Source organism: Emydura macquarii, unplaced genomic scaffold (assembly GCF_026122565.2).
Source record: "Emydura macquarii macquarii isolate MOO-44397 ecotype Brisbane River unplaced genomic scaffold, CSIRO-AGI_Emac_v2 contig_2863, whole genome shotgun sequence".
Taxonomy (NCBI): domain Eukaryota; kingdom Metazoa; phylum Chordata; order Testudines; family Chelidae; genus Emydura; species Emydura macquarii.
This window is the reverse complement of record NW_027133000.1, coordinates 1,528,181-1,546,913: the sequence shown is the minus strand read 5'-3', so window position 1 is coordinate 1,546,913 and position 18,733 is coordinate 1,528,181. Positions and strand designations below refer to the sequence as shown.

Here is an 18,733-nt window from a genome sequence, read left to right as displayed (position 1 = left end):
CTGCAATAAGGCATATAAATAGTCACCACTTGATTTTATTTTAGTCTAATAACTGAAAAAAAGCAATGATTTCTCAGTGTGCAGGTCTCCAAACATAAAGCTAATAGTGGAGCATATATCTAGAGCTATATGGTGCAGATTTAAATTTTGAAAAATTACATATTGTACATGCTACATATGTCATCGTCAAAAGATTATAACTTGCTTATTTCAAAACCAACTTCTTTTATTCCAAATTTGGCAAAGTGCAAATTTGCTTCTCAGTGAAGGTTAGGTACCTGCTAGGTGTTAAGTTTTAAAACAGCCTTTTTTGAGTGATCAAGTACCAAAAAGAACAATGTTCTTAAAATGTCAAGGACTACTTTTTTTGCTCTAATAATTAAAAAATGGCTTGATAGACTTCCTGTAAATGTTCACAGCCCAAAAAGGAACTGTTCTAAGAAATTAATAGGGATTTGGTATGAAATAGTCATCTCACTCCAGACCATAGAGTCGTGACGGTAGTTCTAAGGACAGTTTGTCCTTTTTCAAGGTTAATTCTCTTGGCTTCGTATATTATTTGCTAAATATGATGGAGAGGCAGCCCTAGAAATTTATAAGCTTAGCTGTGCTTTGTATTTGTGTGTTAATTCCTGACTTAGTACCATACTTCATAAATGAGTGAATGAATGGATAAAGAAATAGCAAGATCTCCAGGATGTTCATCAGAGAGAGTCTTCCTGTTAAACACTTCTTCAGGTCTTGTCAAAGTAATGGCTTTTAGAGTGTAGGAGTTCTCATTTTAGCCTGTGTACCTCTCCAGATATTATACCTGGGTTATCAGTCACTGTATGTTCACCCTGATTGCTGTTAATTATAACAGATTATTATTCTGGGTATATGTCACTATTTCAGAGAAACTAATCCCAACAATCCTTTCTGTTCCTATGCATATGTCATCTTTCCAAGGTAATTAGCAGGTACATATCCTTTCTGTCCTTTGGCTTCTGCTAACCACCATTCTTTATTGCCACTCAGGTCAGAAAACTGGAGTATGCGAACCCGCTGGTACTCCTGAAGACTGAGTTCCTGGTGGCTTCTTGCTTGAAATGAATAAACAGCATAGAAAGTCTGAAAAAAAGAAACAAACCAGCAGAAATGAAACCTGAATTGATCAAATTTAACTATATTATGTCTCATTAATATGGTTTAATATATAAAATGTACTCAGAAGGGGTACATTTTATAAAAAAACAGGGCAATTAATACAAAATAAAATTGATAATTTCAATTAAAAGACTCAATGAAATCCCCTGTAACTGGATATTTTGGTCTTTTAAGAGTAGAGGGAGCCAGAAGATCCATTCTAGAGAAATGGCCTGGTAGTAGAAGAAGGGAAGTGATCCCAGAGAATTAGGAGTTGGATGGGGAAAACCCCTAGACACTGTTCCTTTAAGGGCCTGGGATGAGGAGCCCTATACTGTAGGGTGGGTTAGGGTGCCCCTCTCTTCCAGCCAATCAGGAGAAGCTCTCTAGTGGGGTGGGGGGCAGCATATAGACTGCCTTCTCCCTCAGAACAAGGATGGGCTACAGCAGCTTTGGCTGGCCCCCAACTGAAACGAGGTTGAACATTGAAACCGACAAGTGGGGGAGATGCCTTGGACTATGAGGGAAAAGAAGTAAGGCATGGGGGATGAAGAATGGTCTCAGATCAGGAGAAAGGAAAAAAAAAACTATATCAGGATCTAAAGACATTATTAAATGAAAAACAGGTTAAAAGTCAACATTTCATAATTGTCAAATCAGTGTCAGAAGATGTAAAAAATAGGAGATGTTAACCCACCGAAAACGGAAGAATGGATAAAAATAGAGTTTTGGTGATGTACAAAAAGCTAAAAGAATGCAGGCTTGTGATCTATTGATAGACTGTACATATAAGGACCAAGCTGAAAAACTTCTTAAAACTGTAACCTTAGGGAAAATGAAAGTTACTCGTCAACTGCCTAAATTCCTGACTGAATCAAAAAGGAGTGCCACTAGGATTGTCAGAGAATGATGTAACAAAGACAATAGACAAAAAGTATTGTTTTTTAAATGGCAATTGAGTAGGAGAGGGAGAAAACCAGCTACAGCTGTACACATAACCCTTTGTCAGCGCCCATACTGGAGCAGCTTGACCTAGTGGTAAGAGCCAGGGCCAGAATCAGAGTCAGAAGTCATACCAAAGATCAAAACCAGAGTCAGGAGCCACACCAAATGCCAGAGTCAGAGCCAATAGCCATGCCAAGCATTAAATCAGGATTGGAGTCAGAAGTGACACTGAGGCCTGGTGTACACTGGCAACTTAGGTCAACTTAAACTCCATTAATTCGATTTAATTACACCCGCGTCTACACTGGTGCCACTGTTAATTTGAATTAAGGTGCCTGTAAAATCGACAATTCAAATTTGTTAAATCGATTTAGCATCAGTGTAAACGCAACAGGACTTAAATCAAATTAATTGACCTCCGGAATGTATCCCACAATGCCCCATTTTGACCGCTCTGGACAGTCGTGCTATGCTGCTCTGTGGGCATGCTAGCAGGAAAAGTGCCCTTCCTTCAAGACCCAGGAATATTTGAATTTTCATTTCCTGTGCTTGCTGCCAGCGTGGAGAGAGCATTGTCACTGTGCTCCACATGGCTACTGCAAAGCCCAAACTCACTCCAGCATGGAGTCGACCGGAGGTCTTAGACCTCATCGGGCTGTGGAGTGAGGAGTACGTTCTGGCTCATCTCAGAGCCAGCAAAAGGAATCTGGACATTTATGGGAAGATATCCCAGGGCATGCTGGAGAAGGGACACCAGAGGGATGCTCAGCAGTGCCACGTGAAGATCAAGGCGTTGCGCCAGTCGTATCAGAAAGCCAGGGAAGCTAACAGCCGCTCTGGCTCCTCTCCCAAAACTTGCAGGTTCTATGAGGAGCTGCATGGAATTCTCGGTGGCAATCCCACCACGGTGCCTCCCGCAGCATCAATACCTCCGCTAGTTCACAGTCCCTGATCAATGAGGGGGACTCTGTGGATGAGGAGGAGGAAGCTGTGGAGACCAGGTTGCTGGAGAGCGGGGAGTCCGTTCTCCCAGAAAGTCAGGACTTATTCCTGACCCCCGAGCAGTCCACCAGCACACAGGACAACACAAATGATCCCAGGGAAGGCACATCTGGTGAGTTTTCTTGCTTATTATCATTTCTGTTCTTGTACGTTGGGTGGTGGGGGCACGAAGGGGATCTCAGGTGTTTCGTTGACTGTACTGGGTGGTTACCCAGGGATCAGTTTTTTTATGTGATAAGAAATGCTACGTTTATCATCAGTTGATATCACATGGAAAATTTATTGTATGTAATCTGTTATCCCGTGAAAAACTTTTCAGAGGAGGGCTGCATTGTTCCTCCCTCCACGGTAGCATTCTTCTCTGCAATCAAGGTAGCCAGCATCATGGCTTCAAGTGTTTTAAGCAAAGCCGCTCTCCCCCGGTATCCGCAGTTCCTCTCTGTCTTGGTTTAAAATACAAGCAGAGATTCCCCCCATCCTCCATGGTATCCGTAGTTCCTCTCTGTAAGGGTTTAAATACAAGCAGAGAGAGGAAATCCTTTGCTACATTGTATCATGGGATGATTAGCTATATTATTACATTTGTATCATTTTCGTCACTATGCTAGCTGTGGCTACGTTGTATCATCTGATTATTATGTAAAGTGTTACATTTGTATCATGTTCTTCACTATGCTAACTGCGGCTACCTTGTTATTTTTCTTTCATTCTGCAGACACCTCAGCAGTGGACCGACCCTTAAGAAGTGCTGCGGACAGACTGTCTCAGATTAGAAAAAGGAAAAAAAAAAAAAAGCAGAGATGACATGTTTGCGGAGCTCATGAACACCTCAGCAGCCGCAGAGACAGAGCAAAGAGTGAGATGGCTGACCTTATCCCAGAACATGGGACAAATGCAGGACCATGATCGCAGCACCACGCAGGAGATGCTGCAACTCCTGCAGGACCAGGCAGACATGCTCTGGCATCTTGTGGACCTTCATAAGTAGCAGAGGCAGGACAGAGGCAGCCCCTCCATAATGCTCCTCAACTGAGGGCTATGCCGCCCTCCCTCTCCTCCACCCCCAAGAGGTCTTGGAGGAGATTGGCCAGGATGCAGTACATGATCTCCTCCACCCCAGTGGAGGCGAGCAGAAAGCCACGCTGACTGCTGGCCAGCAAGCTACCACCCTACCCCTGGAGACAGTGAATGAACCCTCCCTCCGATTACTTTGCATCATTCCAAAACATTTCTTTATTAAATCATATCTTGTTCAGGAGGGATTTGTCGGGCACAGATATCAAAGGGGGGTGGATGGGGGATCATCAAAGACAAACAACATACTGGGGGTGAAGGGTGGGGGGATCATCAAAGGCAGATAACATACAGAACAGAAATCACTCCTGCATCTCATTGCACAACCTGGTTTTCAAAGCTTCCCTAATGCAAAGTGCTCCGTGGTTAGCTCTCAGCGTAGTGCTGGCATCTGGCTGCTCATAATTGGCAGCCAGTCTTTCTGCCTCCACAGCCCAATCCTGGGAGAACCTTTCTCCCTTCGCATCACACACATTATGAAGAACACAGCAAACAGATATCACAGAAGGGAGGTTCTTCTCACTCATGTCCAGCCTAGCGAGGAGACTCCTCCATCTACCCTTTAAATGCCCAAAGACACATTCTACAACCATTCTGCAACTGCTTAACCTCTTATTAAAACACTCCTTGTCACTGTCAAGGTGACCGGTGTACGGCTTCATTAGCCAAGGGAGCAAGGGGTAAGCAGGATCCCCCAGGATCACTATGGGCATTTCCACACCCCCGATGTGAATTTTTTGGTCAGGGAAGAAAGTGCCCACCTGCATCTTAGAGAACAGCCCTGAGTTACAAAATACACGAGCATCATGCACCTTCCCAGACCATCCCACATAGATGTCGGTGAAATGACCCCTGTGATCCACAAGCCCCTGCAGGACCATGGAAAAGTATCCCTTGCGGTTTATGTACTCGGTCGCTAGGTGGGCAGGCACTACGATAGGGATGTGTGTCCCATCAATGGCCCCCCCGCAGTTTGGGAAGCCCATTGTGGCAAACCCCTCCACTATGTCCTGCACATTTTCCAAAGCCACTACCTTTCGTAGCAGAAGTCTATTGATGGCCCTGCACACTTGATTCACGGCTATGCCCACTGTAGATTTACCGACTCCAAATTGATACCCATCCAAGCGGTAACAGTCGGGGGTTGCCAGCTTCCAGAGAGCAATAGTGACGCTCTTCTTCACCGTCATAGCTTGTCTCAAGCGAGTATTCACACGCTTCAGGGACAGTGCCAGCTCTGAGCACAGTTCGAGGAAAGTTGCCTTTCGCATACGAAAGTTTTGCAGCCACTGATCATCATCCCACAGCTGCATAACGATGTGGTCCCACCAGTCTGTGCTTGTTTCCCTGCACCTGCACCTGTGCTCCATGGACTGCAGATGACACGTTATAGTCTGCAGCAATTGGGAATTGTTCTGCTCGATGTCTTGTAGCAGGGCAGCCTCGGTGGCATAGGTGTAGTATCTGCTTCACCTTCTTGCTCTATTTCTAAAGTACTCCATGATAAGCCGTGATGTATTTGTCACGCTCACAATTATAGTGCAGAGTTGAGCTGGCTCCATGTCTCCGCAGCAATGGTGATCGCAGGGAGTAAAAAAACGGCGCGAAAATCCTTTTCCTGTTTGTTGGGGGGGAAGGAGAGGGGAAGCAGCATTGTATCCTGGGACAATGACACTTGTCCCAACAGCCACCATGGCTAGTTGCACTGTGGGATAGCTACCCACATTGCACTGCTTTCTAATTCGAATTAAGGCTGGCCAGTGTGAACACAAAAGACCAGCGCAAACAGCGTAGCGTATACACTCTGCTGCGATTTCTACAAATCGGCTGCTGAAAGTCGAATTAAACAAAGTCGAATTCTAGCGGCAGTGTAGACATAGCCTAAGGGTCAAATTGGAGTTACTCATGAGAATTAGGGTGAGGAACCAGGAGCAGGAACTTGGTCTAAGGGGTCTGCTTAACAGCAAGCCCAGCAACTAGTTGCTCAGCCAAGGAGTGGAAGAGGAACAGGAAGCTTTATGCCAGTTGGTGTCCAAGCAGGAGTCTGCTGCTAGTCACCTGACCCACCTGAATCAGTGGGTGTAGCCTGTGGCAGTGGGATGTTAGCTGCAGTTTCCTCATTGACTTGGTGGTGCAGCAGGTAAGGCTCTTGCGTGGCAACCCCACATGTGTGGGCTTGAGACTTATGCCACCTGACATGCTTAACAGAGGGATGATCCTAGTTAAGATGTGGTATCTATTGTTCTGTATTTCCCCTCCCCCATTCCTCTGAGATGCTATGATTGTCAGACGTTTAGACATGCATTGGCCATCTGTAAGGGAACAATGAGGTGGAGGAAGTCACTCATAGAACTGTGTAGAAGGTACAGAACCTAATTGCACAGTGCTGCACATAAGGATGTGCAGTAGCAGAATGAGCTAGAGAAATACAAAAAAATAATTAAAATTATTCACACAGCATCATATGTTGAGGCTACCAAAAGATACCCACTGCAGAAAACAGAAGAAAAATATACAAGTAAGAGAAAAGATGTACAGGGGCAGCAGAATACATCTCTGGGCACAGAAGAGAATATCAGAAGAATGGGAGATTGAGATATTGCTTGTAGATAAAGGGAAGTTATAGCATTCATTAAGAAGTAATTAACTGCACCTTGCAGATGTGGTGGGGGGAGGTGGGGAGTGAAAGGATTACAATCACAGCAAAAAATATCTAAAGATAGACAACCTCTCTATAGACCATATTCACTCAATTTTAAATGAAGGCAATAATACAGCTTATTAAAGGTCTTAAGGATCCTTAGGTGGAATCCTCAGTTTAAAAATGTATGGAGAGGAATTTAAAGAAAAAAGCTATCTTTGAAATGGGAAAAAAGCCTGATGTGATGGTGTGCAAGGAACATGTCTAACAAGTAAACTTGTGTTCAGTCTACCAGGATATGATATGCTCTAGAGGGATCAAGCAGAGGAGTCTGTATATTTATAAAATATTTAGCTATATCAAAATGGTTATGCAGAAACAGTTTTAAAATATAATATTACTGAGTTCCCATGCAGAAGAAAAACACATATGGATGTATAACGTTTATAAGCCATGTAAAATTAGTTATTTTAGAACTAGAAGAATTAGTTAATGTAAAAAACCCACTCAATCTGTGGAGACTTAACAATCGTAATGAGCTATGGGAAGTAAAGCTAAGCTAAATGATAAATGCTTAGAACAATGTATTGATACAACCTGGTACTACTGAATGCCGGGGCAATTTCTAGATTTAATTCAGTGAATAGATCCATTTCTGTTTTGGATCTGGGAACTGCAACAAATAGCTAGTAAATGCAGCTGGGATATTCATAAAGAAGACAAAAATGGAAAGTGATCAATTCCCTATGCTTATTAAGTACTAAGGCTGAGGAAATGTCAAAAACACAAAAAGAGTTCTTAGCTAGAATTTTCATAAGGCTGACTGAGACCTTTTCAAGATTAAATGTTATGAATATTTATGAAGTAAGTATACAAGCAGCAACCTAGGATAATTCTATGATGACATAATATAAGGAATTACAGCAGCAGCAACTGATCTTGCCATCTACAAAACATCAAATTGCCCCCAATTTAGAAATCTGGTTCCCTGATAGAATGAGGATTGCAAATTAGCAATCAGGGAAAGAAATAAGGCATACAAGCAAGCAAAACACACAATGAACAGTGAAGACTTAATTATAAAAAGGTGTACGGTGGTGGCACAAAGAAAGTTGGAGAAAATTTCTTCAGGAATTTGACAAAGATTCAAATCTTTCAGAAATATATAAGCAAATTCAAAGAATGAATGGAATTCAAAGTAAAAGTAAATGTATGGCTGATCTTATTGTAAACAATTAAATTAAGCTCTCCAATTTAGGAAAAGTAGACATTTTAGCAAAATAATTCCAAAAGTTCAGTACTGATATGATTCAAAACAATGAGTTTCATGGGAGGAAAAAGGAGATTTATTGAGGATAACTGAACTATTAAATGGCTGGAGAGCATATATGGATGACACGTTAAACAAATTTTAACATAATTTTAAAATAATGCAGGAGTTTATTGCAGCCATTAGGAAAAGAAAAAATACAGCTCCAGGTAAAGATAATATAAGTAATCAAATGCTTCAACACTGGTCAGAAGGAAGTCTAAAGATTCTATTGCAGTTATATAATGATATGTGGGAAGAGGAGTGCTGTCAATAGAATGGAAACAAGGTTTGCTGAGATCAGTTAGAAAACCAGGCAAGATACATACAAGACCAGATGCATCTAGGCTTATTGCCCTCACATCATGTGTGGGGAAAAATAAACATAAGGTAGTGGAATACTTGGAGAAAAAATGAGGTACAAAGTAGCTTCAGGAAAGGAAAATGCAGAGTTGACCCTCTAGTGAGACTACAAATGGAGGTATGAAAAAGGATAAGGACTAATAACTTTATGATAACAATCTGACTTGACATTGGAAAAGCAGATGACACACTATGGATGGAATGCCTCCTATAGAAAGGAGCCAAAATTGGAATAAAAGGGAGAATGTTTTGGTGGATAAGGGACTTTTTAAGTGACAGAACTATACAAGTCAAAGTGAGAACAGCTTTATCAAAAACCTGCAAGTCTCCACACAGAAAAGTTATAAGCCCTACTTTGTGTTCCATTATGAGAAATGGCCTCCTGGAAAGTGTGCGGATGGGAATAGATATTTCCTTTTTCACAGACAACTGTGCTATATGGACTAAACATATAGGACTTTGAGTAGCCGTGGAAAAGACAAATGAAGCACTCCAAAGAATTTCCAGGTGGGGAAATAATTGGGGATTTAAATTCTCATTTGCAAAAACCAAGAGAATACTTTTAACAAGGAAGAAAACTAAGAAAGAATGGTGGGAAAAATCAGATAGTTTAAAAGTTTATGTTTCTAGGAGTAATGTTTGATAATTAAACTGGAAAGATCACATAGGTAATATCATACAAAAGTGTAAAAGCAGGATGAACTTACTTAAAAATGTAGCTGGAAACAAATGGGGTACCAATAAGAAAGTATTGATGATTATGTACAGAGAACTGATGAGACCAGTTTTACACAATGGATGCTAAGCTTTTGGCTCAGCCTCAAAAACAACTCTTAGAAACTTGGAACTTCTCTGGGCCCAAATTCTGTGAATTGGTTTGAGGTGCAACAATAATAAAATTAGTGTGTGTGTGCTGCAAATAGCATCTACCTGAAGAAGCACCTATAAATCTAAGGAGGAAACTATTAGATCCAACCTTTGGGCAAAGGTAAAAGGGAATCATGAAAATAGAAGTACACAACAGATTTATGAGGCTTGCCGGGAGCTCAGAAGACCCAATTATATGGATTACCACAGATTTCGTCATTCTATCAGGGTCAAAAATGGGGGGAAAGATTTTTTTTTTTTAAATTAAGAAAACTAAAAATTTTCAGTTATGGGAAAATCAAATTACCGATGGACATTATTCCCCCTTTTGTGGATTTGAAATTGTATGAAAAATGAGAGAAGGAAAAAAACTACATATTATGACCAATTAAATTTCTGAATTTATGAAAAATGAGGCCAGCTTTGCCAAGTCTGTACAGATAGATCACAAGATGACTGTACGGATAGAATGGGAACAGCCTAATGTGTTCCCAGTGTAGGAATCTAGAAATCTAAAAGGCAATTGAACTATGTGACTATTCTGACAGCTGAACTAATGAGGATAATGTTGGCACTAACATGGATAAGAGATGTGCAATGGGCTGCAGCAGTATTTTTATCTGATTCCTTGTCTGCCAATGACAATCAGAACAGGAACTTCGGAAAGTCAAAATGCCATAATAAGTGAAAAATAATGCAAGCAGATATCTGTATAACAATAGCACAGCACATATCAGAACACCTGGAAATGAGATGGCTGACAGAACAGCAAAACATGCTCTAAAAAAGGAGGCGATACATATTGAGATAACCTTAAATAGATAAGAATTTAAAAGTGTGGTCATTAAGGAGCTTGCAAAAGAATGGCAAGAACTATGGACTAAGAAAAAAGGATGAAGATTCTATGATGTGTGCTCAAAAATCAAAGATAATACTATACTCCACAATCATGGTAGAAAAAAATTAATTTTTAGAGTCTTAACAGGTCATCGTGCCTTAAATGATATGTTAAGCTTATTAAAAAGACAAAGACAGGCTGCGTAATGTGTGCAAAACCAAATAAATGGCTGATCATATTCTATGGCACAGTGAGCAATATTCTATGGAAAAGAAGTTTCTTTATGAAAAATGTAGTCGGCTTGGAATCAAAGATTTTTTCCTAACGGGCCTTAAAAGAATGTCAAAGAAATGGAATAGTAAAAAAAAGTGTTATTGTGTTTCCTTAAGGATACTAGAGAGTGAACGTATTAAAAAATACAACTTGGCTAATACTGAATGAAGAAAGTGGTGGCCATGGCCTCTGATAATGAGAGTACAGCACCAAAAACAGACAAACAACAAGGGAGACAGTGAAAAAGGAAGCCAGGGCTAGAAGGCTGAGCAACAGCGAGAAAGGGCTGGGACTGGTGGCTTTGGGTAGAGCAGACTGGGAAAGACGAAGAGCTCTAGTTAAGGCAGAAGAACCATGGCTGAGTATGAATGTTTGTGTTATTGTAATGGACTTTATTTTGGGGACTCTGAGGATTGTTTCAATCTTTTCTGTTATTAAACTAGCCTGAGGTGTGGGATGCTGTTAGCCACAACAGAGAGACTATGTGTAGTTCTTAAGGGGCCCACAAGAGGGGGACTATCAGGGGTGCTTTCAAAGCCACTGTTGGCCATAAGGGGAGCAGACAGTACATAAGCATCTTGGTACATCCCAAGAAAAAGGAAACTCAGCCCCTTAAATCATTACACAAAAAGAAACAGACTAAATAAATAAGACTGTGCTATGGTAGGTCCCAGGCATTTAAATCTAGCAGCTGCAAACTTGAGCACTTCAGTTCTCTCAACCACAAGATATTGTATGAAGCACGCATTGCAGCAACCTGCTCTAGAGGTTGCCAAGGCATAGGTTCCTTATCAGAAAAGAATAGTCACGATCTTGCTAGAACTAGATGAAGATAGCACAAGGCAGAGCTAGCTGCTTTAATGGGGATTACCCCTGCTCTCTTTGTAAGGGTAGGCAGGCGGCTTTACCGCCCAGGAGCAGCTAGAGGCATTGTCCTGTGGGGTGTTGCAACTCTGCACTTCTTCCAATGCAGGGCTGTGGCTGAATCCCACAATTTAACCCTTAAACATTTATTACCTTTTCACACATTGTGTGGTTATTTAATAACTCAACAAACGTTACATCGGAGGAGCTGGAGAGTAAGAATGTTGTGTGTGAATTCCTATGGCATCCTAATAGATCAGAACAGTCCTTTTATAAAAAAAGGTTGACCCCTTTAAATTGTAAGCAGTAGTGCATAAACTTCGGAATAGGAAAAATAGATATAGGTATGTATCATACTTACATGTTGATCATCCACATCATGAAAACAATCAGTCTCTGTCCCATTAACTGCAGGTTTTTCACATAGGCTATTATTAGATGAGCTGCTGTCACTCCTCTTGTGTCTTAGACTTCTTACACTGTTATCATTGGTAGGCCGTGAAGAGACAAAAAGGCTGATATTATCAAAATCATCATCACAGAAACTGGTTTCTGCTACATCCTTCTGCACCTTGGCTGGAATGTAGGGCTTCAGGAAGGAGGAATACACGTACCCTTTAAGAACTAGATATCAGATTAAAAAGAAAAGAAAAAAACATTTCAAATATGTTCCACAGTCCTCCATTTTTCACAAGCTGTTGATCTGGCAGAGGTAAACATATGGGCCCAGAACGAAAAGAAAATCAATAGTCAAAAGGAAAGCCGTAACTAGGATGTTTGTGCCAAGGACTTACTTCCTGTGTCAACAAGCCACCTGCTTGTACTTCCAAAGGGATCCTTTTGCTCAACAACAGCCACCAGCTCCCCTTCATATAGAGCAATATCAAATTCCTGTGTGGCATTGCATTTGCGCTTAGCTTGATATAGTGACTCTGTGCTGTATGTAGACAGTAGCTTGGATCTCTGGCTCTCTGTCTGACGTGGAGATTCAGGCTGGGGAAAAAAAAGGCAATATTCATTGAGAGCAGTGAATTTTAAGGTTTCTGGATTAACAGCAGTGTAGAAAAGAAACGAATGCGCGCCCAGTGTGATTGCAGCATTCTACATTTGAACAGGCAGATCATGCAATTATATACCTATTGGATAGTTAGGAGTATAATTTCCCAAACTGTGCTCTCAAACTTGTGAGTTTTGTGTGCACAGTAGGTGGGTGTATTCACCTGTCGCACTAATGGCTGAAATCATAGTCCTTGAAGGATAAAAATTTACTGGATCTGAACTGTCAGGTATTTGGTTTGTGCAGTGTTATTATAGCTGTATTATTCCCAGGATATTAGAGAAACAAGGTGGGTGCGGTAATATCTTTTATTGGACTGATTTCTGTTGGTGAGGGAGACAAGCTTCACGGTTGCACAGAAATGTTCTTCAGGTCTGGAAAATGTAAGAGTATCAAACTAAATACAAGGTGGAACAGATTGTTTAGTATAAGTAGTTAACACATATTTCAAAGGGCCATTCAAGGTGAAGTGGCCCATTAGCACCTCTCCAACTCAGAGGAGAAGGAAAAAAAATGGCTGGGGGGATTAACTGGATTATAGATTGTTGTAATTATCCATAAATCCAAGGTCTTTAGTCAGTCTATGATTTTTAGTATCTAGTAAATTTATGAATTTAAGCTCCCAGGTTCATCTTTCAAAGGTGTTGTGCAGGTTTCCTTTGAGAATGAGGACTGAGAGGTCAAAGATAGAGTGATCCCTTTGTGAAAAGTGTTCACCTACAGGTGATAGGATGTTTTTGTCTTTTATCATTTTCCCGTGTGAGATCAAGGTGCAAGGAGTGTGCAATTGCAAAATGGTACTCAGGAGCATTGTCTCATTTCACTATCACTATTCTCTCAAATGAACTCACATGGAAAAATGGTAAAAAGACAAAAAACACCCTATCACCTGTGGTGAACATTTTTCACACAGTGATCACACTATAACTGATCTCTCAGTCCTCATTCTCAAAGAAAACCTGCATAACACCATAAAAAAACAAGCCTGTAATGCTGTCTGGATTATGGGTGACCATTTATAATATTATTTAATACCAATATGACAAAATTGCAATAAATATCATATAAGATATGCCATGTAAGGTACCGATGGAAAAGTCACAATTTGATAAGATTGATAAGCACATTTATTTGTATTATGAGTTCTAAATATGTATAATATATTTGTATTTCAAACTTGTGTGGTGTTTCTGGGTGACACTCCCAGACTTATATTGATCTGGTAATGTGATTGACCCTTTGGGGATTAGAAGAATATTTTGGCAAAGGAACAGAGTTCAAATAATTTATCTCTTTACTAGACCTAGTTGCTGATTGGGAACCAGACCCTGAAATGCAATAAAGGGGACTGTGTATTTCTTGTTGTAGATTCTTGATAACCAGTGTGGGAAATCAGGAGCACTGTTTGTGACTGGCCAGAGAATCTAACTTCAGTGTTACCCACCAGTTCTGTGAGAATCTGCTATCTTTTTTGCAGCCTGCCCTAACCTTGGTATTTTCAGATGGGTCACTGTAGGAAGGCGCTGTGGCCTCCCCTGGAGCCAGAGCCCAAGGGAGGGTGCGAGCAGCCTGAATGAACCTAATCAGGCCCGGCAGCTAGGTCTGCCCAGCAACAAGGGAACCGGGCCGCGATAGGATCGCCCGGCCAGCCCAATCAGCGGCAGCGGGGCGGAGCCCCCACAGGAAGGGGCGGTATAAAAGCACGGCCCCAGAGCTCAATCAGAGACAGACTGCCACTGGAAACAGATGTGCTGCCCGGCCGGCTGAGACCTGGGTGGGAGCAGAGCCACCAACCAACCCCGGCCCCAACCAGGCCTGGAGACTGGATAGGGCCTTCCCGGAGCTGGACCAGGCAACCCGGGCAGAGAGACTGGGCCAAGGTACCCGGACCCCGGGACTGGACCAAGTCACTGGAGCCCCGGGACTGGACAGAGGCTCCAGAGCAGCCCAGGTGGAGGATACCCCCTGAGGCCGGACAGGACCTGGAGGAGCTGCTGGCCACCAGGCCCCCTGAGCTGGGAGAGGACCTGGAGGAGCTGCCGGAAGTTGGACCCCTCCCTGCACCAAACGACTTAGAGGAGCTACCCCTCGAAGAGGAGCTCCCCGCCTTGCCGCCCGTGGACAAGGAGGGACTGACGGGCCTACCCCCTATGGAGTACGCCAGCGACACTGAGGAGGCAGATACCAGGGGATACTGGGAGGAAGTAGCCCAGGGGCAGCCAGAGCCTGTGGCTGAGTCGGAAGCCTAGTCGGCGTGTTGCAGTGGGAGCCCCCCCAACACAGTGGCAAACACCTTCGCCACTGCTAGGGCCCTGGGCTGGGACGCAGTGGAGACAGGTGAGCCTGCGTCACCCTCCCTCCCCCCTTTTCCTAGCCACCCCAAAGACAGCTTCTTGCTCCCTTCCGCTCCCCAGAGCGCCACTGCTTGCTCACCCTGCCTAAGGGTCGGAGCAATTGACTACTTGCTCGCTCGCCCTGCCTGAGGGCCAGAACCCTAACTTGCTTGCTCACCCTGCCTAAGGGTTTAGCAATAGACTGTTTGCTTGCCGAGAGCGGGCTATTTCCCCGTGTGTAGGAAGGCGCTGTGGCCTCCTCCGGACACAGAGCCCAAGGGAGGACCCCAACAACCGGGCCAGAGAGGGCAGCCCGGTAACAGTCACCCTAGGCACAGATGGGTCATAGCAAATTCATAAATTTGCTAGATACTAAAAATCCTAGACTGAATAGAGACTTTGAATTTATGGCTTATTACAACAATCTATAAAAACCTGTTTAAACACCCCCAATCTGAGGGGTTTTTCCATTTTTCCTTTATCAGTGGAGAGGTGTTAATGGGCAACTTCATCTTGAATGATCCCTTGAAATGTGTTAACGACTTATGTTAAACAGTCTGTTCCACCTTGTATTTAGCTGTGACACTCTTAGAACATTTCCCAGACTTGAAGACGAGCTCTATGTAAGATCCAAAGTTTGTCTCTCCCACCATTAGGTATTTGGTTTAACTGCTTCTCTGTATCAAGAGTTGTTGTAGCTGTGTTGGTCCCATGGTATTAGACAGACAAGATGGGTGAGGTAATATCTTAGTGGACCAACTTATTTTGGTTAAACAGACAAGCTTTCAAGCTTACACAGACCTATTCTTATTTTCCCAGATCTGAAGGAAAACTCTTTGTGAGCTCAAAAGCGTCTCTCTTTCACCAACAGAAGTTGATCCAGAAAAAGATATTACCTAACCCACCTTATCTCTTTATAAAAGTACACTTACAATTCCCATGGAAAATGATTGAAAGCATTTTGAAGTAACCCAAAAATTGGCAGACATGTTCTGAGGTCATATAAAACATTACAAGGTAGGAGCCATATGATCAACAATCCCTGGACTGTGATATTATATTGCTATATTAAGTGGGGCTCCTGCAGTTCTGTACATTTCTGGACTAGACTGCGTCCTAGGCATGTGTCTGAATTCCATGATAGATTTTCATCTTCTGTTCTAGCAATATAAAGCGATCAAACCCGCTCACCAATCTTCAACAAAATTACAACATCACAAAATTAATAAGTATGTAAGAGTATTTAACAAGTAAAACAACTACAACTTGCATGCTCAGTCTTAGAGTTAACTCATAGCTTGATGCATAGCTAAGAGCTATGAGATGATCAGGGCAGATTTTAGGAAAAGTCTCAAGGTGATTTTGTAAAAAAAAAAGAAAGGTAATGAAAAAACAGTAGAAAAATCACCAAAGAGTAGCTGGTCATTGTAACACTCATCCCAGGAATGGAGGTTTAAGCTCAGGCCCCAAAATCAAGGGACCAAGCTTGGACCCCATTTAGGCAGTCAGACAAGATCATTTGGTGGTCCCTTCTGGCCCTAAACTCTGTGCGGCAGGTCAATGCACAGGCCCCAGGAGAATCAAAAGATGATGCTTTTGACACATATTACATTTTCACTGAGGCATGATACTCACCTGGGTGGGGGCAGGTTTCTTCTTTTCAAAGCTCAGTTTTCTCTCAATAAATGTTCCACTGCTGTATTCTTTTACAAAATTTAGACTGTGAAACTCTTCCATCACCTGATTTTGTACTTCACAGATACTTGAGGAAGACAGCTGCAAATACACAGGGAGATTAGATCTCATGTACATTACATATGGTAGGGAGATAAGGAACAGTAGCTGTTGTGTAGTGGATCAAGCACTGGCAGTCTGAAATCTGAGTTATTATGGTTTCTGGTAGTGCCCACAAAGAGCTAGGCACTAGGCAAATATAAATGAAGGCAGGATCCCAGCCTCAAAGAGCTTAAAATCATTGCTGTTACGGCTTGTCGATACACAGAAGTGGTATCAGTTTAACTTCAATCAGTTTAAAAACCAATATATATTTAACTTGGTTTAGTTTAAACTGGTTGTGTCAGTTTAACTCGCCGTGGTGTTTTAGCTGTGATTTTAGCTCAGGCCCCTCTCTAATTTTAAACGTGATGTAAACAGGAAAACTCAGTAGTGACACTGTGGGAAAATCCCCAGTTAAAACAATACCTGGTACAAGCAGCTTCCCCAAAAACATAAAGCCCTCTTTAAAGATATAGGACTTCCCTACAGGAGGAAGTTGCACCAGGGTAGCTTAAAAGGTGAATTTAAACTGATGTAGTTAAACTGATGTGGAAGGCTGTATGGACACTCTAATTTTGGTTTAATAAAATCTTGTTTTCTAATTGACTTAAGCTAAACTTGAATAAGCCATTCTTGTAATGAAGTAAGTGTGTCCATACTGTCTTTTGCACTAGTTTGTTATATCAATTTATTCAAGTTATACTGGTGAAACTTCCTCATGTGGAAAAAGCCCTCACGTTCCCCTTAAGCTGCAAAGCTCTATGTTGGATCCTGGATTCCCACTTCTAGCGTGACAGGGCCTGGGGCTGGGAAGGAGCCTGTTCCTCCTCTGGCGGGACTGCAGTGCAACACCCAGCAGTAACCTATATGGCTTACTAAGGCCTTGTCTACACTACTAAGGGCTTGTTCACACTTACCCGGAAATTCGGTGGCAGTCGACAGGAGTTACGCAAACCATGCAGAGTAGTTTGCTAACTCCCGTCGACTGCTTCTGCGCGCTGTTCACATTGCGCTGTTCACATCCCGTCGGCTCAGCGCTACACTAGTTGAGGGGTGGATTTATTCAGTTGACTCCCTCATCGATTGAGTGGGTCTCACTGACCACTCAATCGATCATGAAAGATTGATCTTGCGGCGGTGAATTTGCCGTTGCCAGTGTAAACATAGCCTAAGATAAGTCAACCTATGTTATGTTGACTTACAGCCACCGCAGTAATTACTGCAGTGGCTGATATCCACACTACCCTCCTTGGGTTTGTGGTGTACACTCTCACCAGGAGCATTTCTACCAATCTAAGGTGGGGAAGTGTAGAGAGCTGAGAACCAGGTCTCTCAGCTCCACTGGCAGCTCCCAGTTAGGATCCCAATTGCCGTCATAGGCTCCCGGGCTCCTTGCGGGCTGCTTCTCCTCTCCCCGCCAGAAGCCAGGGAAAAGCCACCTAGGGCTTCTCCTCTCCCCGCCAGGAGCTGGGGAAAAGCCACCCAGGGCTTCACCCCTCCCCACTAGGAGCCGGGGAAAGCTGACATTTGTAAACAAAACTCTGTAGTGTAGCCCACCCTTGAGTGGTGCTGATGTGCTGCAGATGTGCTTGTCCAGACGTCAGCCAGGATAATATAGCTTCTCCAATATGTGTGGTTTTGGAGCTGTGAGGACACCCTCAGGACTTTTAGTCAAGCAGAGGACTCATTTCCTCTGGGAGAAAAATATAAACAAAACTCTAGCATTGTTTGATATTCATCCCAACTCACTCATTAGCTTTAGATGGAGTTTTGGATCCATATCTTAAGAGTTGTGATTACCACTGTGTGTGAACAGAATGTTATGCAAACTGATACACTTCCATGCAGCTCAGGGAGGCATCCTGGTAGCTTCAGTTACACAAAGTTAAAAGGTTCGACAGTCTGAATACACTTCAAAATGTTTGAAGCGTTGATGTAGCTCATACTGTAGCCAAACCATAAAGCTGTTCCTTACCCTGAAGGAGGTGTCTGCAGTAGGCTTTTATGACGACAACATTGCCCTACCATTGCTAACACTCCTATGGCAGTATGTGCTCCCCCCAGTGTTAGCAGTGGTGAGTGCACATGTGTAGAAGGGACTCCAGTGGCTGCTGGCATTCTTCCTAGTGTGTTGTCTAACCCTGCTCATGGCAGTGGTAAATAATACAGGGGTTAATATGCTAGCAACTGCTGACTCCTACCATTGCTACTACCGGAGGAACAGCAGCAGCAACAGCACTGTGGTCATTCTTGGCAAAAAAAAAAA

At 42.7% G+C, this 18,733-nt stretch overlaps 1 protein-coding gene across 1 annotated transcript in view; it reads right to left on the bottom strand.

Annotated features, from left to right (window-relative positions):
• Nucleotides 1-328: 328 nt before the first annotated feature.
• Nucleotides 329-18,733, bottom strand: part of ARHGEF38 (Rho guanine nucleotide exchange factor 38) — a 64,376-nt gene continuing 45,971 nt past the window's right edge. The window contains exons 11-14 of the mRNA XM_067568219.1: nt 16,327-16,467; nt 12,096-12,294; nt 11,663-11,925; nt 329-1,110 (exon numbers count right to left, since the gene is read on the bottom strand). Of these exons, the coding sequence (XP_067424320.1) occupies nt 925-1,110; nt 11,663-11,925; nt 12,096-12,294; nt 16,327-16,467 (789 nt within the window). The 3' untranslated portion in view covers nt 329-924. The remainder of the gene's footprint in view (nt 1,111-11,662; nt 11,926-12,095; nt 12,295-16,326; nt 16,468-18,733) is intronic.